Consider the following 22,380-nt stretch of genomic DNA (forward strand, 5'->3'; position numbering starts at 1 on the left):
CAAAGTGCAGGATAAGTCTTCTGATCGCAACATAGTACCTGCAAAGTCCAATGTTAAAATTAAAGAGATCAATGTTATGCAGCATGAGAATGTTGATGATGATGATTATATCCTAGCAGCTTCTTCTAGTGCTTCGCAGATGACAAAGATACACTCTATGTATACACAGTGTTGACTCTTGGACTCAGGTGCGTCCTTTCATGTGACACCTTGCCGAGAGTGGTTTCATTCATACCGTATTGTTTCGGGTTCTGTGCGCTTGGGTGATGACAGTTCTCTTGATGTTGTGGGCATTGGTGATGTTAGGCTGCAGTTTCCTTCTAGCAGCAGTTTTGTTATGTAGGATGTACATCATGTACCTGCTTTGACACGCAGTCTCATATCAGCTGGACAGCTTGATGACGCAGTTTATCATGTATCTTTTGGAGACTCTGCATGGAAGATCACTCGTGGCAAACTTGTGATTGCAAGAGGTGCCAAGGCTGGCAGTCTCTACCCCTTGATTGTATCAACTTCTTCCCTTGATCATGTTTTGTCTGTGGGTTCTATCCCACATATGCCCGTTTGGGCCATATGTCTTTGAAGGGAATGAAAATGCTTTCTGGTTTGCAGTACTTACTGCCCCTTGATTATGAATGTTTTGATTCATGTGAGCATTGTCTTTATGGCAGGCAGACTAGGTCTACGTATAAGAAGCCTGGTAGGCCACGAATGAGTGAGTCCTTGGCATTGGTACATTCGGATGTCTGTGGGCCCATGCCTTGTCAGTCTATGGGTGGTGCAAAGTATTTTGTTACGTTCATAGATGATTGATAACTTTTGTATGCCCTAACACCCAACAAGTAAACTTATATTATCTTTGTCTTACACATCTTAGAGAACAATATTGTGTTTTCCTTTTGAAAATTGTGCATTTTATAACAAGACTTGTAAAATAAAACTCCAGAGAAAGGCTTTATTCACAACTTTAAGCTCATAGAGCGTTTTTTTCCTGAAGAAAATAAGTTGCATATGGTCCTTTTCTACCTCCTTTCAACCATCAACATAAGGAACAATGTTACTAACATTCAAAAAAAAATTAAACAATGGCTTTTTTGCAAACTCACAAAAGATTAATATTTTCAAATGTTAGTTTTTCAAATGTAAGAAGAGAAAAGAGAATAATGAAGGAAGAAAAATGTGCCTCTCTACTGTAATTTTCATGCTATTTGTTGTCAATTTTCACATTCGTCGACTCCCCAAAACCCCACATTACTATTCATTAATGTTAGAAAGCTCATGCACTTCAATGACCTTCTCCACGTACAAACTATGTGGGCAACACTCCCTTCTTTCCTTGATCTCCCTACTCCTCCTTATGGCTCACTGACTCTCTTCCCTTTATGAGGGTTAGACTTTCTCTTTGGAATTCACAATTCTAATATTTCATAATCTTGATTATGTGTCAAGATTTGTACTTGAGTTTGAATGCATGCTTCTATTGTTCTCCTATAAACAAGAGGACTAGAGAGAGAAGGGAAGAGAGAAGACTATGAAGAGGAGAGAGAAAGAGAACTAGAGAGAGAGACTAGAGGAGGAGAGAGAAGGGCAAGAAGAGAGAGAAATAAGGAGAAGCCATGGAAGCTTGGAGAAGGTGAAGAGAATATTGATTGATAACTTTTGCATGCCCTAAGCGAGTCCCTTTACACCTTTTATGCCCTATCAATGCGATTGAGTATTTTCTTAGGTTCCCATGCAATCTTACTCCTTCCCAAAATTATCAATCAAAAGTCTCTTCACCTTATCCAAGCTTCCATGGCTTCTTTTGCTTCTTTCTCTCTCTTCCTTCCTTTATCTCTCCTTCTCTAGTCTTTCTCTCTCCTATTCTCTCTCCTCTCTATAGTCTTCTCTCTCTTCCCTTCTCTCTCCAATCCTCTTCTTCACATCTCCTTCATTCATGACATTTTGTTTTTTATGGTTTAAAGTTTCACAATTGACTTTCCAAATTCTTTACTTTATAATAAACTAAGGTGTGTTTTCATGTTTTCATAGTATACATATGAAAAATCCAAGTAAATGAGGATTTCTTCAAGAGCAAACTAAAGTGGTACACAAGATGGATAAAAACCTTCTTGCCTTATGAAAAACAAGTCTCCATAAGCTTGAAAACTATGGATACTTAATAAATTCATAGCTTTTTGGTATGCCATACAAGTACATGCTCATATATGTGGAAGTAAGAAGTGTCTTCCAATCTTGCTTGCAAGGTACATCAAGCATAATGAACCTATGCTAGCAAACATCAAGGAGACCCCAGAGAAGAGTTTTTGGGTCTTTTTTATATATGTTTATTCACTTTTAGGGCACACTCAATCTTGTAAAACTTCTTCATTGATACCTCTCAATACACTTTCAAGTTGTGCTCTATCAAGCTTCTTCTTCTTCTTCAAGCTATGTACTTACATTCTTGCAGCCCTAAATCCAACAATTGGTATCGAAGCAGGCTTTGACCCTCTTTGGCAAAGTTTTCAACACGCTTCACTTAAATCGATTTTCTCATATTGGAACGAGATTTAACAAGCATTTACAAGTCAATAAATTTATTATTCAAGTTCATTTTGGCCTCTATTTGCATTATAGGCATTATTGCCCATGCTATTTTATCCCTTTGTGCAAAATTTTTGACATTGGTCATTTCTTCAAAATAAGAGTCCTTACCATCTCCTTTTACTATGCTACATAGCATAGATTGGTTCTATGCATGTTTTCCTCTATACATGCAACTTTTGCATCAAGTACCGTTTCAATGGCCATGGCTACAAACAATTATGTATTCCATGTGTTACATGTTGAGGACAAGTTTGATGGAACCAACCATCTATTGTAGGCTTATATGATGCATCATGTATTGGTTGAAAGGGGATTTGGAACATTATATGTGAAATCAAAAGACATCTTGATGGTATTTAAAGAGCCATAACTATAAAGAACTAACAAAAACATGTGACATTGAGGATGTTGTACGTTTAGGTTTTGCTCCAGCTAATGTTAGAGTGCCACCACCACCTACTGCTGAGTTGGGATGGTAGAGATGCAAAGGCTCGTGCTTTGATTGCATTTTATGTTGAGCATACCATGATCCCACATATTTGATCATGTAAAACAGTTAAGGATGCTTGGGATACTATTGCACATTTTTATCAAGTGAGAAATGAGATTGTGTTACTTGTGTAAGCAATTAAAAAGTCAACATATGGATGAAATTAACACCATTCACATTTTTTGACAAAAATCAAATATCTTAAGGAAAAGTTGATTTCCACAAATGAGATTTTGCCAGATAGTTCACTTATGTAAATTGTTCTCAACAATCCTCCTAATTATTATCAGAGTTTTGCATCTACTCTTCATTAATGATGAAAGGCGGTCCGAATGCTTTGTCATTTGATGATTTGGTTTCTATTTTACTACAAGAAGAACAGTATAAACAAAACATGTCCATTATGTGCATTGCAAACTAAGCTTTTATGGCTAGTCAAAGAAAAGCTTTCTTTTTGTTATCAAGCAAAAATCTACTAGTGTTGATCAGACAAAGAAGGATGATAAGGTGAGAAGAAAAAACGGAGTTGAATGTTTTGCAAGTATTGTAAGGCAAAAGATCATACCATAAAGGATTAACCTAAATTGGCTACAAAAGAGGCTTGAAAACAAAGTTTCTTTCTATTCTCTTGGTCCTTGGGTATCAATTAATTATTGAGTCGTCTTGAACTAGACCGTTGAGAAATGAAATCTTTATTTCCTTCTAACACACCTCATGATCACCCACCTTCAAAAAAAAAGAACTCAATAATTTCCTATCAATATTTCATATCATCATGGATTGCAGACTTTTTGATCTTTCTTACAACATTCAGGGAGGCATGTTATAAAGGACTAAAAGTGAGCGCATCACCATTGCTTTTATATGAACTAAGCTCAAGCATTAAGAGATGAAAGATTCCTAAACGATGCACAGAGTATATTTTCCATTTTGACTAGAATGGAATTAGATTCCATCTTTACAACCAACAGGACGTGATCCATCATGGGCTAGTGCATTGCCAATGAAAGACAAATCTAACAAGTCTTTAGCATATAGGATAATTGGATTTTTATGGCCATCATGCATGTTAACTCGACAAAGTTTCTATGCTCCTATGCTCCCCTTGTGACTAGGCGAGAGGAGAGAGACAAAGAAAGAGAGACACAGAGAGAGAGAGAGAGAGAGAGAGAGAGAGAGAGAGAGAGAGAGATTTGTTTGTTTTAAGGTGGCACCTCATGATCCTTGATGACTCAAGGATTTGTGGATGTCCTATGGACAGTTGCGAATGGGAAATTGGCTCCATGTGCCTTTGGGGTGCCATCACATTTTGCTAGCTCCGCAATTTGCATCCTTAGTTCAATAGTGCTCCTACATCACCATACTTCACCAAAGATTTGAGGTCTAACGTTTCACCAAGTGCTTGGTCCTAGTGCATGTACTTTATTGGCCTCGCCTCTCATGCAATGTGTTATTGTAATTCTAGCACGATTAAGTAGAGTGATTATAACCTCTATGAGACTAATTTATACGAGGGAGAATCTCTATTGAGTTTTAACAATCAACTTTTGGACTGTGAGAAGTGTGAATTATCTCATGTGGTTGATTAACTACTAGAACAATCAAAGTCAAGAGGGGATGAACTCTCTTTTCTATTTCCTCCCACTTAAGTCTTCCTACAATCTAAATAAACTAGATTACAAAGGTTATTTTAAGCTCATCAACACTAATTAGGATATTATCAACCTTTGTTATGCAATTACTAGTTTTATTATTACATTTCTATTTTTAATTTAAGGACCTATATTTGTGAATTATTACTTGAGTTTTTTAATTAATTCTTTTCGTTTTATTATTTATAATCAATTGCTATTTGTTGCATCACAAACTCTACATTCATTAACTATAAGCTTGATCAATTGATTCTTTTACCTCTTTCACACTTCTTTTCTTGCTTTCTTTTTATCATGCCTTATTCTGCCTCAATACACTTTACTTACAACTTTGTTGATATTATTATTTCTCACAAATCTCTTCCATATGCTTTTCTAATCATTTTATCAATACTATCATTGCTCATAAATCTCCTTTCAACTATGTGCACGCATCACCTATATAAAAATGATCAATTTAGGTGATGTTATTGTTACATAAGTTATTAATTGGTATACGAATTATTGTTAGTGTTATTTAAGACTTGGAGGGTACTATACTTTCAAAGGTTATTGTAGCTATTATTGCTATCTTGTCAAGTGATTTTAGATCTTTGTAATTGCAATGGGTGGCACAACCAAGTTCCAAAATGGATGTTATTAATAACACAGAGTGATGGGCGTATTACAATTGAGAATAAATTTGGGTTGCAATGCTTGAAAGGACTGGATGGAGAGGTTTTGCGACTTCATACATCGAGATGACTTGAGGGTGCTTGGAGGGCCACCCCTTCCATAGGCTACACGTACTTGCTGAGGATAGAACCAAAAGGCATATCCAAATTTGTCCAACAAGCTTTGCCCTAGGGTGAGGAGACCATTAAACCCAGCACTGAAAGGTTTGCAGGTGGGGTAATGCACCACTCCATTAGCTAAAACTTTTTTGGCTTGGAGGTGTGGGACTCTGAACAAAGATTTCCACATTTGAAACATATTGCAGGCTATGATGGTAAAATAATTATACAAGTTTCAAAATGGCTTGTTTGGGAGATGGAAAAAGAGCAATCTCTAGATGTCTAGTTGAAATTCAGAATCTTTAAATGTGTGCCAAAAAGTGTACCTCGTGAAGTTAAAAATCTACAACATGATACAAATAATCAAAGAAAGACATATGTACCTCAAAATTGGTTGTGAATCCCCAGCACCGAGAAAACTAAACATGCAGACTGCTTTCCAAAGCTAGCTGTAATCTGAGGCTACAAAGGTGAAGAATGCTACAAGAACTTTGAGCTTGCTAAAAACTACCACACTTTGGGGAATTTGGTGCAAGAGGTTCAGGCAACTTAAAGAGATCAGCCACTAGGTCAGAAAATATTACACTAGTTGTCGTTGCCACTGCATTGATTGACTACAAAATGGGATTTAACTACAATATGCTAAACAAATGGCATAGTGCTATGATTCTGAAAATATGCCCATCATTGATTATCCAAAATAGTGCTATGATTCTGAAAATATGCCCATCATTGATTATCCAAATCACACTATATAGAATTTTACCTGCTCAAAACGATTAATAACAATGATGCCACCAGTAAGATCAGATCCACCAAATACATGCCAAAAAATGTCACACCGTGTAATTCATTATTTTCTGCTGTTGCTTAAATAATCATAATAATAATAATAATTGTAATTATTTTGAAATGGTTCATGAATCTGAAACAAGTCTTGCATCCTGCTTGTTGCACCAGCTGCATGGACAAAAAGATGAGAACAGAAGACATTGCCAAGTGCAACCCTTCAAGAATTGTAACTTCTTCAATTAATACAACAAAACCAGATTCCTTGCAATGACAAGGAATGCATGAATGCATCAGAACGCAACTAAAAATAAAGCTTGAAAATAGGAAAAAGAAAGGCACCACACACCCAGCCCAGGCGAAGCTGGCACTATATGTATCTGTCAAAACTCAATCGGCACCAGAAATATGAAAAGTATTTCATGTAGAAACAAGAAAACAGGCCCAACCGTGCTCTGACATGGTAGCTTAAGGTTTCTGTCCAAACTCAATCGGCACCAGAAATATGAGAAGTATTTCATATAGAAACAAGAAACAGGCCCACCCATGCTGACATGGTAAGCATAAGCACAACCAGTAGAGTAAATGCCTTACATTCTCCCGAGCTGATTAGTATTAATATGATGTTTCCGTTTACCAGTTTATTACATATTTGTTTCAATTATGGATGTCTACTGGAACTAATCTAACCAATTATGCTAGACGAGAGGTCCAACCAAGTCTGCAGATCCAGAACACTTCCAAAACTTCAGAACTATCAGACGTACATTATATAGTGTAAAAATACAATCCACACCAGGAATATACAAGCCCTCTAGATGCTGAAATACAATGTGAAAACTCCATCCACACTAGAAATACATGAAACATAACACATATTTTGCATACAACAAAGAGAAAACATAAACGCTTCAGTGCTCTGACAAGATAGCATGAAGTTTCTAGCGGCATGATGAGCCCAGACCAGAAGCCATAGGAGTTTAGCTATCTGCACATAAGTACAACCTGAAATTCTCACGAGCTTAGTATAATGTGACTTTTCTATATATCACTTACAAGATTTATCAGTTGATTACAGCTTTTATTATGGATGTCTATGGGTGGTCTAATAAATTCTGCAAATTCAGAAGGCATTGAGTAGAAATACTTTTTCTGACATGGTTTCCAGTCAACTTGGGTGGAGGGTCCACATGAAAACAAACCAATAACACGGTAAGATTATCAGATGCATCTCTGCGAAGTGCCTCAGCCACAAGCTCCCGACAACACTGCTCTGGATCATTGTGCTGCTGAAGCCTCCGACGAGCAACCTCAACTGCATTTTGGCTTGTGAAGACATCCCATAAACCATCACAGCCAATAATCATGAACTCATCTTCTTCTGTTAAAACAATTTGCCTAACTTCAGGCTCCGCAATGAGAGGACAATCGACACCTTTCAACCCATCCATGTGCCAATCCCCAAGAGCTCGTGCAACACCAAGCTGTCCATTCAAATAGCCATCATCAACAAAACCTCCCAAAGCTTCAATCCGTCTTCTTTCCACCATACAAGACGGCTTGTGATCCCTTGACATGTCAACAGCCTTCCCTCTACGGGAAAGGACTGCTCTGCAATCTCCCGCATTTGCAACAAAGACCCTTCTGCAAAATAAATAAAGTAAAATGAATAACAAAAAGTGGGTGAAAAGAAGCCATGAAGGACAAGATTTAAGGAAAAGGTCAAACCTTCCAACCACTATCACTGTTATAGCTGTTGTGCCAGACGATAAATTTTCATTCATAGTACAAGCTTCTGCAAACGCTTGGTCTGTTTGCGAGAAAGCATGATGTACAGCATCCTCTATTGCACTTGGGAAGCAGATGTCTTGTACAATATACTTGAGCAAAGTGTCTTTTACAAACTGTGCTGCATCTTTTCCATCATGTCCGTCAAACACCTGAAATGTTAGATAAGTCGGAGTGTCAGGAAAACAGTGTTAAGAAAGCACATAGAAATACCATTAAAAGGTTCCAAGATACCACCTGAGAAATTTCTAGGAGTATTACTTTACAAATATGAAATATGCCAAAAAGAAAACCTACAACAATGATTGCAAAGTGCAAAAGAAGAGAAAACCTGCAAATCTTTCATGAATATACTTCATATCACTCCAAACCACCAGTAGTCCTCCAGCCTCAAAACATAGTTAATAGACAGTATACCTAAAGGTCCAATACTGCAAAAGCACGATTTAGGATAGGTTATCTATTCCTGTAGCATTTATCCAGCGCTCATCTATCTGGAAGCAGTGTTCAACAACAGTACCAAAGTCTGCACCTAGCCCTGCGTACAGAGCTCACAATAGACAAACCAACCTTCTGTAGACAAATCCCTCTACTAGTGGGTCAATGGAGGTTTTACACCTTGTAGCCTGATGGCATGGGCACCAACAGAAAAGCAGTGACCAGTCAATTCACATATGACGACTGCACTTGGATGTCATAAATTTTGCATTTATCCTCTCAAGGTACGAATGAAAATTAGGTCCTAAAAGCACTGCTTGCAATGCTTCTGCTTCCCTGAAAGCATACAAACCCTTGGATTTCCTGACAGCTCCATGATGGAGCCTTATGTGATGCAACTAAAACAACAATTTCCAATCCTCCTCACACTGCTACATCACAGGTTGTCAATTCTGCTCCAAATTGCCCAGCCAATATGGAAGCTACCAACCTCTGGTCGAGAATACAGAACTATAGATCTTCTCAGCTCCACTGCACACTGATGGTGTACGGGTACCACATCCAAGTTTTGAGACATCCACTGCACTTTATGATGTCTTCTATTCTTCAAACCTTAGCCCTAAATTACAGAAGGCAATGCAGATGCTAAGCTTCTGAAGAGATTATGTGATGTGATGCTTGTGTACTTCTGTAATTACTTTGATTTGTACAACCCACAAGGGGGTCACACATTGGTCAATTGCAACTAATCTGGCAAATGTACCACCACTCTCTATTTCAGTTTGATCTCAGATTTCAACTATGTTTATAGATGCTATGGATGCAATGAATATATATGGCTGTACTTGCACACCAAATGAGAAAAACTGAGCATGCATATACAACCCCCTCTTCCTCAAACCCTCTTAATAGGACAAGATGTCACCAAATTGTGAAATGCAATTAAAATTCACCTAATATTTTTTTAATTAAAAATACTCTCGAGCATGGTGACCAATGGACAAGCAGTGAAGGATATGGTCACTAGACATGTAATGGGTAGGGTGTAGGCCTTGGGGGACAAGGGCAAGGCCGAGGAGTTGAGCCAAAACCTAAGAAAGTGGGTTTCTAAGGTTAAATATAACTTTTGAACAGAGTAGTTTTAAATCTTGATTTAAGTTTTGGCAGCCACATATTAACTTAATGTTTAAGCAAGCCATTAGAAAGTTTGGATAGTCCCAAACTTCTAAATAAGACAAAAACGTGGGATGTTTTGGCATGGCATTTGGGCTATTGAAACTTGCCACTTCCCCTCTTCATCTCTCTCATTTGAGGCATCAAAGCTTGGAAGAGGCCATGGCTCCATCAAGGGTGGGAGGAGAGGCCATGCCTAGCTGAGAGAAGTCTGTTTTTTGCCTATTTGAAAGGGAATAGTCAATTCTTGGCAGGAGTGAGGGACTAACATCTTGCTGGCTGTGTGCAGCCGTTTCTCCACCTTTAAGCCATCATTTCCCCCACCAATTTGCTGCTTGGAGCAGCAGTCATCAGTTTTATGGCAATGGAACAGGTCAAATCAGCATTGAAGTGATTTGGGACAGTATAGTGTGCAGCTGTTTGCATCAGATAATTGTTCTCTCTCTCTCTCTCTCTCTCTCTCTCTCTCTCTCTCTCTCTCTCAAAGTCAAAGAGTCTGCTCATCAATGCTGAGTTAGCATTTGCTGATTAGGGCTGAATTATGGTTTCAGCTGATCAGAGCATATCAGAGCTGATCCGTGCTGAAGTGGTCACTGCATTTGGGTGTACACCAAGTGTTTGGATATGTATGCAATGTGTCACGGACATACAATCATCCTTCTGGAAGTATTCAGCATTGAAATGTACATTGGCACCTGTTAAGAGTCCAATTGGGACAGTTTTGTCACGACAAGAAAAGGCAAGATTGGTGAGAGCAATTGTTAGTGAATGCATTAGGGTAAAATTGGAGTCTGGACGGAACACTGCATGGATGCAATAATGATTTGGAGCTAAATCAATGACTGGTTTGTTGCTGTATTTTTAGGGGTTGCAAGTTGAGTTGAGGGATGAGCCATTTAGAGTAGGACCGGCAATTTGCACACCAAATTGTCAATTTTCTGAACAATCTAGACAAATAGCACAAGGGGCCAATTGGTGTGTGTGATTGAGTAAGAGCATTCTGGTTCCTATGTCTGAGTATTTTGTTTGCTCATTTGCACTTTTCAAGTTGTTTGTGTTTGCTAAGTTAATGTTGCACTTCCTTATAGTTATTTGAAGGCCAATTTCACAAGACCCTACATAGCTGAGAGCTTAGAAGGCCAATTCAGTATGAAGAGGCCTTTGCTACAACCATAGTTTCCAAAGGATAGGTTTTACATCATCCCTTCTCTTTTCGGCTCTCAAGCATCTACTAGGCATACTTACCCTCATGTGTAAACTTAAATGTAGGAACATGCCTTTTTGCCTTGTTTTTGTAAGTGTGCATGTGCATATGAATGTGCATATGTTCATACATGCATGCGTCCATCCATGTGAACATCCGTTAGGTGCATTCAATAAAGGTCAGACTAGTTGGGTTTCCTCTCAGCCTGTATAAACAAGGCCATGAACCTTATATTCTTTCATATACTAGTTTACCCCCTCATTAAGAATCTCTCTCTCCCCCCCCCCCCCTCAAGTCACTCTATTTGTGTATCACCTTTCTAACTCCAACATACGGTATCAAAGCAAGTTCAGACCTACATGCATATTTTTCACAATCTTCTTTACCTTCATCTTTTGTGCCTACCTCCAGAGCAGTAGCAAATCAGGTCACCTATAATCTCTGATGCCCACAAGGCTGTCGCCTCATGCCAAATGTGTCCCGATTGCTATTGCAGAGGCAAAATGTCTCCCCTCTACTGTCATAAACCCTCCAAAAACAGTTGGCTGACCACATCATGCACCTTCTCTCTCCTCCAGCCAACCAAGGATGCTCCTTCACAACTGCCCCGGCCTTGCATGGCATGTTTCCTCTCCCTGACCCGAGTGGCAATAATTTGTGAAATAAAAATTTTGTAGTTCCTGCCCCAAATTTGGCCACTGCTAAAATCATGACCTTTATGGACATGAAAGTGTTCAAATGGGCATTAAATATTTTAATTCGCTAACCCCATGACACCAAAGGTCATTTCCAAGGGCACATTTAATGCCTACAGCCAAGATTTTACACTTGACACCAAACACCCATTGGCACCTGTCGGCCACAACTTTTGCCAATGTCCACCACTACCCAAACTAGGGTTTGCCTACCACCATGCCCACAATTTCCATTAGATTCAACTAAAGAAAAAAAGTCACCTCCCATGACCTCGAGAATATAGAACTGTAGATCTTCTTAGCTCCACTACACAATGATGGTACACCATACCACATCCAAGTTTGATCACCACATATTCACTCCACCTAACGATGTCTTTTGTTTCTTCAACACTTAAGCCTAACTTATAAAAGGCAATGCAAATGCTAAAAGGAGTTGTAATGCCATGCTTGTGTATTTCCACAATGTTACTTTGATTAGTACAACCCGCAAGGAGGTCTCAAACTGTTGAATTGCAGGTAATATGGTGTTTCTGTTAGCCTACTATGCTACTTTGTCTCTACTTTAGTTGGAGTCCAACTTTCAATGACATTTATGGATACTATAGATATTATAAACATACATGACTATACTTGTGTACAAATTCAATAATAAACTCATCCTTATCCAAAAATATTCACTCCCCTCTTCCTCACCCTCTTCAATAGAAAAGGCCCCGCATAACTAAGAGCTTAGAAGGCCCATTTAGCATAAAGAAGCCTCTAATACAAACATAGTCTAAAAGGATTGGCTTTGCACCCTCCCTTATCTTTTTGGCTCTCAAGTGTCTATTGTTAGGCATATATTTTCCTTGGCCTAAACACTTACATGTGGAGACACCTCTTTCTGAGCATAGACCCTCATCATCCACATTGGACCATCTAAACACACTTTTGGCCATAGTAACATGGGACAGGGTGACATGTCCACCTACGATCCAACCTACACACAGGACACAACACAAGCTATATCCACAAACATATAGGGACTACACATTAAACTCACCTCCTAGCCATGGAGCCAAATGGGCTCACCTCCTAGTGTGGAAGCTAGCAATACTTGGAAGTCACAATCATATCCCAAGAGCTAGCACCCCAAACCACAAAAACACACCATCCCAATGTATGGACACATAAACCTGCAGGCCAAAAGTCCACAAGCGATCAAAAAATGAATCCCCACAATAGGGCCTTGAGTCCTATAAATAAGACTTAGCTGCCCTAAACGCAAAGTGTCCTTAGTGCATACACACTAAGTCACTTCATGACTCCTATGACCAATGCTACTAGTGCCCATCCGGATGTCCAAGGAAGTAACATGGACCGCTTAGAGGCAGAGGCTACTTGGGAGTTGGTACATCCAAGTGGAAGAACTGCCCAAAGGTGGAGGCAACTTAGAGTCAATATGTTCATCGAACAGTTGTTTTCCTTAAATCATTCTTGAGGATATTGGTGGGACAACAATCGTTCATAAGGGGGCAAGTATTACATCCTTGGACATCCGGATGGGTGCTAGTAGCATTGGTCTCAGTACACACGACGTGACTTACTACGAATGCTAGTAGTGCCCATCCAAATGTCATAGGATGTAAAACAGGGGATGGAAATGGAAATGGGGATGGGAATGGGAATGGGGATGAGAGGGACAAGGGACAACCACAAGCAAAAGACAAAGACAATAGGCAAAACAACATATATAACTTACAAGAAACATTTTAAATTCATATTCAGCAAATGCATGCATGTGATGTGGTGGGTGGATGTGTGGGTGAACATGAATTATCAAGACCATGTGCATTTTGCAAGCATGCATATGTATACTTTCCATTGTAGAAAAGTTGTGTGATGTGGGCTGATTTAGGATGACTTTTATGAGTATGTTGATTTTGATGCTGATTTGGTGTGTGTGTGTGTGTGTGTGTGTGTGACAAAAGGGTTAGAAACAAAGACTACTAATATATTAAACTACTTAAAGAAGCCTAAAAATGCATTTTATAATTACTTTTTTTACATTCGCTATCAGCCATCATAAACAAGGGGGGAATTTTAGAAATAAAGATAACTAGCCTATTAAGCTGCTTGAGGGAAAGACTGAAAACTCACTATATAATTTTTTTTTGACGTCCTTTGTCAAACCTCCCTTAACAAGAGTACAAGCTTTGTGGTGGTGTTGGTTTTTTTTGGTGGGGGGGGCACGCAGCAAGGGTTTGGTTTTTGAGACACAGAACAATTGTTGAGGACAAGATCAAGGATGTCCCCAATCCCATCTTGCCCCCTTCAACAAATCCATTTGGTATAGCATCCCCTCATCCCAAGGACCCAAGACCACCATCTCTTGTTACCATGTTTCAAGCGCATTAGACAAAGCTTATATATTCCTCTTGGCCTAAATAAACAAGGCCATGGACCTATATTCTCTCATATGTACTATTTTACCCATTCATCAAAGCCCTAAGTGCATATTCTTTGCAATCTTCTCACCTTTATCCCAAGTAATAGCTACTAAGAGCAAACACTTTACTTTGCTTATCCTCACCATTAGTAGCATTTAGATGGCAAAGCAACAAACTAGTGCCTATTGTCTAACTCCCTCATGTTCATATCTTTGTCAGAAGTGGTGCAGCAATGGAAGCGTAAAGAATATGCTGAAATAAATGCTGAAACACAAGACAGAAGAAAGAATGAACACAGTAGACAGATGAGAACTCAGATGTATGCTCGGGAAATGGAATCCATATCGAACACGAGACAGCAGCATACAACGGTGAGTCACTGGCTGCGTGGGCTCCTCAGCACCGGCTCCTCTCTCCCAGAAGGATCTCCACTGATGGCTGAAGTACCAAAGACTGTGGAGGAGGAGCCCTATAAATAGCCACAAAAGTGGGGAGCATAAAATGCAGGTCGGCCAGCATTTAATGCTGGTCGGCCAGCAATAAATGCTAAAAGTACATCATAAATGGCCACAGAAATGTGCCATAAAATACTGCATAAAATGCTACATAAAATGCCCAGCCTCTGCACACACTCACACCATGAGCTGACTAATATCTGCTAACACCCTCTCTCAGATCATGTGTGATCTGATACAATAAAATAGTACAATGATGGAGAATCATAAACTACACAACAAAGAAACTCCAGAAGGACCATGGATGTCCAAGCGGTGAGTGGCCAGCCCACCACCAAGATGCCTCGGAGAGTATCTGATGTCGATGTCGATCATGCCAACAACACCTGAAAAATAGAGAAGACTCATAGCAGCTCTCTGTGTAATGTCACCTATGTCACTCAGGACAGACAAAGCCAATCTGCCAAACATGTCTCTGAACATGTGACCATGGATTCCCGGCCTTTGGCCAAACCACCAAAGTGTCCCCTCATGTGAGCTCCAGACGAAAGCCTCTCGCTCTCTGTCAAGAAGAACAGCTCATCATGAACCCAGAAATCAACACTAGTCTCTAGGATTTCACTGCCAAATACCGTCGATGCGTCAGGGACATCCCTCTCTGGATCCTGTGCATCTATATCAAAATATAGATGAGGCACTGCAGCCCCACCAACACCCGCTCACACTCCCTCTCTGGCATAAGAGAGGGTCGTGAGGGATGACCTCATCACCACCACTAGAAAGCAGCCGAGGAAGGGGCAACCAAGCCCTTCCCGCGATCCGAAGAAGAGGATCCCTTCCGCGCCTTGGACTTCTCCTTGGTCGAAGGATCGGAGTCGGAGTCTGATGAAGGAGAGGACACATCGGTAGAGTCAGCATCCCGCTTCGTCTTCTGCTCCTTCTTCCTGGAAGCCGCTAACTTCTTGCAATCCTTCCGCAAACGTCCCTTCTTTCCACAGTGGTAACACTGGGCCTTTGACTTCTTCTTCCCGTCACCCCTCTCTGAAGCTACATAAGCCTCACCTCCATAATGTGCCGGAAGCCGCCCCTGTAATCTCAAGGATGCCTCATGCTCAAGAAGCATCGAGGTCATATGTGTAAAACTGACAGGAGTCGATGATGTCTGTGCCCGCAAAGCATTGGCCACTCCATCAAACTCCGGGGGAAGCTTGTAGAGGACCGTCCCGACAAGATGCACCTCGGGAAGAGCAGATTGCATGTGCCGAAGCTGGTCCTGTACCTGCGTAACACGAAGAAGAAAAGACTGAATAGTATCTTTCGGCTCAAACTTCATCTGCTAGAGCTGGCCATAAAGTGTGACGGCCCGCATGGTGGAAGGTGCCTCGTACATCTGCTGCAACTTCTGCCATACTTCAGGAGATGTCCTACAGGAGGTAACCGCCGGTAAGACCGCTTTAGAAATACACCGAAGCAACGCCGAGTAAGCACGGGCATCGTCCGAGTCCCATGTGAGCACCGCTTCCTCATGGTTGTCCTCATCAAAGTCTTCAGGAAGAGGAAAAGGACGGAGAGGTCGAGCAAGAGCTCCACAGACGATGTACCATAGCCGCTTCTGCACAAACCAAGCTTTCATGACAACACTCCATGTGAGATAATCAGGTCCATGTAACTTATCTTCACTGGAGGTGCACGGAGGGGCCATCTAGAGGAGGTAGAAAAGAGAAGTAGAAGAAAAGAAGGTCGTTTAGAGAGTGAGCACAGCCAAAACGCAACCAAAAACACCAAAAATAGTGAGTTCACATGCAATATAACCCAAAGGCTGACCAGAATAAGCCAAAAGTTGCTGCACAAAGTGAAAAAATCAGTCAAAAACTGCCAAAAACAGCAAAAAACGGCCTGAATAATCAGAAAAACAGGCAAAAATAATGCTGTAAACAGCAAAACGCAGACTGCAAACTGAATAAACAGGGGCTAAAGACTGTTGCCAGCAGTTTGATGAAGGAAACACGGGCAGCAAAGAGTGGAACAGCAGTAAACGCAAATCTGTCCAGAAAAACGCAAAACGCAAATGCTGAAACACTGTCGCCAGCAGCAAATCAGCAGTCGCCAGCAGGAAGGACAGCTGGCTGATCAGCAAGAAGGGTGTAAATCCTGAAATCAGCAAGAAAACACAGCACAAATAGGTTGCAGCCTGAAATCTGATACCATGTCAAAAGTGGTGCAGCAATGGAAGCGTAAAGAATATGCTGAAATAAATGCTGAAACACAAGACAGAAGAAAGAATGAACACAGTAGACAGATGAGAACTCAGATGTATGCTCAGGAAATGGAATCCATATCGAACACGAGACAGCAGCATACAACGGTGAGTCACTGGCTGCGTGGGCTCCTCAGCACCGGCTCCTCTCTCCCAGAAGGATCTCCACTGATGGCTGAAGTACCAAAGACTGTGGAGGAGGAGCCCTATAAATAGCCACAAAAGTGGGGAGCATAAAATGCAGGTCGGCCAGCATTTAATGCTGGTCGGCCAGCAATAAATGCTAAAAGTACATCATAAATGGCCACAGAAATGTGCCATAAAATACTACATAAAATGCCCAGCCTCTGCACACAGACTCACACCATGAGCTGACTAATATCTGCTAACAATCTTTACATCTCCACGTCAAGCAAAATGACAAGGACATATTGTCATTTACCTAGGATCCATAAGCTTGTATTCTGACACTTTTGGAAACATGCAGACATGTTGACCTTCTTGACAAACACGTGGCTCCCCATATGGCGATTGCCATTTCACAAGTTTGTTTTCCCCTCTCTTTGTAAACATCTTTCCTCATCATATAACCTCTTCATCTTCTCTCCATAAACTCTTATCATATTAAACCATATTCTAAGTTTATAGGCCTAATCTTTAAAAAACCCACCCCCAAAAAAAACAAAAAAGTTTCTAACCTCCATCCATATTTTCCTTTTTTCTTCCTCCTCTATCTGCACATAGCTGACTTTTAATCATTAATAGGTGACTCCAAATTCTTCAGCATCTTGTGGATTCCCCATGCAAGTATCATCTCGATGGATGGACCCAACACCAAATCCACAATCCCAAGGGGATCATTGCCCATGGGTGTGCTCAAGGTCTGATAGACAATCTAAGCACCACAGCTAGACTAGGGCAAGCACTCACACATGAGCACACCATACCACCACCAAATGATGGAGATCAGAACGTAAGTTATTTTTTTGAGTGTAACCTGAATGGCCACGGCCCACACATAAGAACCACCATTATAGTTTATATCTCTCACTATGTGCCAGTTATTGGCTGGTTTTATACATTTCATGGACCGAGGAACATTCTGGAGTTTCAAGATTGAGAAGTGGCTGAGGTTACCACAACTTTCCTACAGGAGAATCAGAAAAACATGACATGACTAGTTTAACAAAATCAATCATAATGATAGTACCTCAAGTGAATCCCAGTTGAGTAAAATACTAGCTAAAAGCAGAACTTCATAGCATGCTTGCAAAAACAGAGAGACAAAGAACTCACAATGAATCTCCTACTCCACTTAAGTTCCTAACCAAAGCTTGCATGCCTTACCATTGGTTTTGCAGGCTCTCTGAAAGAGACTTATCAGTCAACCTCACCAGAACATCCTTGATTTTTCTTTTGTTTGAAGGGAGTTGTCATATCATGTTTACCTTAAGGTGACTTTTACAAAAGAAGTAAAACCTAGATTCAGAAAAGCTCTTAAGAAAGCAGTGGAGGAACTCAGGACCAGTAGCTAAGCTCTCCAAGATTATCAAGCGCACCATCACTGAATAGACTAAACACATTGACTCTAGTAAAACACTCACAATCAATGACACCATCTCAAGCCCAATTAGCATCCAAACAGTTTGCACGGGAGTGCATTATGCTTACAACTCTGAATCTCCTCTCTAATATCATGAAGAGAATGCTGATACAATGAAGGAAATGACAAATGTAATACATGGAGGAATCAAAAAATATGCGTCAGTAGTATAATTTCAGCTCCAGAATAAAGAATGAAAATGAGGAAAATGAGGCCATTCTGACGTTGGGTAAACATAAAGCCCTGAACCATGCAAACCTCAACACTACAGCAAGGTAGCATTAAACCTGTTGCCAGTAGCATAACCTGCACCGCCAACTATTTGCTGGAAACAGATGCTGCCACAATATTAATGTGACCCACATTGGACATTCTTGGCACGAGGACAATACGTGCATAGATGTGCATTGTGCAGGACAATGCTGTGTCCTGAAACTTAAATTAGGGCAGCTCTGAACTACAGAAATATTGCACTTCTCCACGTATAATCATAGCTTTGAAGAGCCAGAGAAAGTAGGGAAAGAAGACTGAAGGGGCAAAGAAGCATGGTCTTTCCCAGAACTTATCAACCAACCTGATTCTCAAGTTGCATACAGAAACCTCAACTTTTCTATCGCTCTGACTTCTTACATATGACTTTAAGTGTCACATAATACCACACTAGGATTGTGAGTACCTGACTGAGGAAGAACTGAATGTCTAAACAATCAACAGTCCAATGTCAGCGTCAAACTCTCAACAGTGTATACATGGCCTGTACAGAACAGGAAAACGCATCACCTGCTTTTTGAGCCAAAACAACTATTAATCCATAAGTTCAAAGACTAATCTTGGATAAACAAAAAATTCACCACAAGCTCAGATGTGATTGAGCTAGGGATGGCTCTCCATGGATTCAAACATGATACTCAGGTTCAAAGATGAAAAAACAATAGAATATTTGAGCCAGAACCTAGTTTGAAGTACAGGTTAGAATTGAATAAAGATGACAACCTCATGCTCAATGTCAAATTAGCTAGACACAGCTCCTATGTTGTAGTAGTTGGAAACCACAAGCTCAGAGTTAAACAAGCTAAACCCAACCAAAATAATAATTCAGTTTAAATATTATAAGGATTTGACTTGAAGAAAAGTTCAAGAAATCAGGATGTAAGCTATCCTACCAGTAAAAAAGATGCCATATCCCAAACTTTTTGTATAATGTAGACCATATAAGAGGAGAGTACAGCCAAAAATACTCCCCGGATTATTTTATTGCTTTTCCTAAAGAGGACATTTCCAGATTGAAGCCAACACCATGTCACTATTACTAATCCCTGGCATCTCTATTAAATAGTTAGGGTTGTGACAATTAAGGAGGCATTACTACAGCATGTGCATCCAACATGCTGCTTGAATAAATGTTCTCTGTTTACCTTAAGGGTTTTTTTGACGGTTCACAACTGGTGAGAGTAATCATGGAATTGGACCTTTGTTATCGAGGTTAGTTTTGCAAACCAGAATGATTGAGTGGCAAAACATTCATCTGGAGGTATGGATGGAAACAAAAGCTCACTAACGGATGCCCCTACTAATGGATCTGCTCAGAGTGTCCAAAGACAGAACGTAGCACAACCAAACGACCAAACTCTGTCTCTCTCTCTCAAACATCTGAAAACCGTAAGGTTTCCTTTCCAAGCCCAAAGAGAAGAACCAGATCTTTTATGTTGGGGACAAACCCACAAGCCCAGAGTTCTGATCAGGCTGCCAAGGTGATTAAGATGCCAGGGTTCCAACTCTGCTCTGTGAACATAAGCAGTTGGCCTAAATCTGCAGTTCAACTCAGATCTATGAGGACAAGTAGATGGGCTGATTGTGTGGTAGACTATTTGAGGACTAAACGAAGGGTTGCAAAAAGAAATGGGCTTCCCATTTTCCGATAATTGTCAGATATATTTCACTACTAAAGAACGGTCCTGCAAAGCAACGTGTGTGAGTACAAATGCATATCACATTAAAAAAACACACTACCTCAAGCATACAGAGGGCTCTAAAAGACAATAAACTTCAGTCTACAGGATCCAGATTGGTAACAGCATTACTAGGTCTGTGCAAAACCGACATCCTTTCTGACAAAACTGACTTCCTTACCCCGTAATAAGACTTGGGGCCTTTCCCCACCACTAGTGGACCCAAATGTTCCACCAAATCATCAATTCGCACATGCTCATCTTCCATAACCGGTTTAGCACCAATATCAGACCAAACTCCTGAACGGACGACAGGTTTGAATTCTGTAGCAGCAGAGCTCTCGGATACTGAAGGATACGAATCAGGCTGAATAGAGTCCACCTGCATAAAAGATATAAAACCAGCTTAATGAAAGAAGTCACCCCTTACACTGCAGAAGAGGCCATGAAAAAAAATATACTATGACACAAAAGAGCAGGAAAAAACAGACCTTAATCTGACATGTATCCAATTGACCCTTACGATCATCCGCCGCAAAACTTTTCCCCATGCCTTTGCACTGTGTGCCTGAAGGCAATTTCTTGTACACTGCGTCTATGACATTTACAGGCTGAGTTACTTCTGTACCGGCTGCCATACTTGAGATCTTTGATGTGCATGAAGCAATCTATGGTTTTCAGTGGGCTAGCTTTGAGCTGAGCCGTTGTGTCTTCGGTGCTGGTCCGTGAAGACCAGAAAGCATCAACGAGCTTAAATCTCTGATGGTTAATGCCCCAAAGAAAATAACAGAAAATAAACTATTAGGTTCACATTCACGGACCATAAAGCGTCAAGGAAGCTTTAATCTCTGCTGATTATGCCCCAAAGGAAATGATTCACAATAGAGAATCAAGTTCAGAGAGCAACGGGAGAGAGAAATAAATAAATAAAACACACACACACATGTCCTCGGTTTCGATAGGGCAGCTTACCTAGCTTTAATGGCTTGCCTGGAATCAAACAACTCTAGATTTGTCTGCGAGATGCCGAAATTCCCTAGAAAGAAAGAAACGAATTAGTTATGAAACACATGAATTGGCTTTCTGATAGCTCAACAGTAGCTCTCGACACCAAGAGCTGAAAACTAAGCACACAACGATTGATTGCACAAAATGCTCATAAGCCGGCAAGAATCGGAGAGTCCGTGATGATTTCTGTGGCTCTCTCGACGCGAGGTGAGCTGAGAAGATGAAGGAGGCTCACCTGCTTCGTGCTATGTGAGATGCGATCGATGGATGGTCCTTTCTTCTTCTTCTTCTTCTTCTTCTTCTTCTGCTTCTTGCTCTTCTGAGTTCCTTCGTTCTGTGCTATCGAATATGTAAACTTTTTTGTTTTGATGATTGTTTGGAGTTCCCGACCTTTCGAGAAACTGACGTGTTGTATGACGGTGCTCAAAGTCTTTGGCACTGTTCGCCTCCAGGTCAAAACCACCAAATTATCCCGGTTGGTGGTTTTGTATATTTCGTGCCCTCGGGGAGTCGGTTTGCTAGGCAAACTATTTAACAAAAAAATATGGTCGCTCACAGGTGGTTTTGAAAGACGTGGTTTAGAGAGGCAAACTATTCACACCAAGAGGGGTTTCGCGCAGATAGAGTTAACTAGTTCAGCATAACTTCCATAACTGCGTGCTGCAATGTTAACTACACCCAACAGAGGTATCGTTAGGAAAATGGGGCACAGTTTAGAGCGTGAACGACAAAAATTGAGTGGCATTAAATGCAAAGTGTTGGAAACTGCGAGGAAGACGAGAGATGAAAGGAAGAGAGGAGAGGAGAGAGATATGAGACACCAGAAGTGGAACCCCAGAAGTGCGTCAACTGAGCACACATGATAGGAATATATAGAGGGGACTAAGAGGAGAGAAGAGAGATATGAGACACCGGAAGTGGAACCCCAAAAGTGTGTCAATTGAGCACACATGATAGGAATATATAGAGGGGACCTGGGGCGCTATATATAGACAGACTATATATATCTAACACAAAGGAAGCAGCACAATTTATATGTAAAGGCTCTCTAACTCCACAAATTGCAAAGCACCTACCTACTTTTC

The 22,380-nt window shown here is 40.6% G+C and overlaps 1 protein-coding gene across 1 annotated transcript; it reads right to left on the bottom strand.

The window, feature by feature from the left end:
• Positions 1 to 7,155: 7,155 nt before the first annotated feature.
• On the bottom strand, positions 7,156 to 21,683 carry LOC148032502 (putative protein phosphatase 2C 27). The gene is made up of 6 exons (XM_087683182.1): positions 21,531 to 21,683; positions 21,260 to 21,323; positions 20,779 to 21,046; positions 20,469 to 20,669; positions 8,022 to 8,233; positions 7,156 to 7,937 (listed from the first exon to the last, which is right to left on the bottom strand). The coding sequence occupies exons 3-6, from the start codon at positions 20,923 to 20,925 to the stop codon at positions 7,388 to 7,390; spliced, it is 1,110 nt and encodes a 369-aa protein (XP_087539308.1). The 5' UTR covers positions 20,926 to 21,046; positions 21,260 to 21,323; positions 21,531 to 21,683; the 3' UTR covers positions 7,156 to 7,387.
• Positions 21,684 to 22,380: the final 697 nt, after the last annotated feature.

This window comes from Lygodium microphyllum, chromosome 8 (assembly GCF_053477565.2).
Source record: "Lygodium microphyllum isolate KBCC chromosome 8, Lygodium_microphyllum_v1.1.10, whole genome shotgun sequence".
NCBI classification, from domain to species: Eukaryota; Viridiplantae; Streptophyta; class Polypodiopsida; order Schizaeales; family Lygodiaceae; genus Lygodium; species Lygodium microphyllum.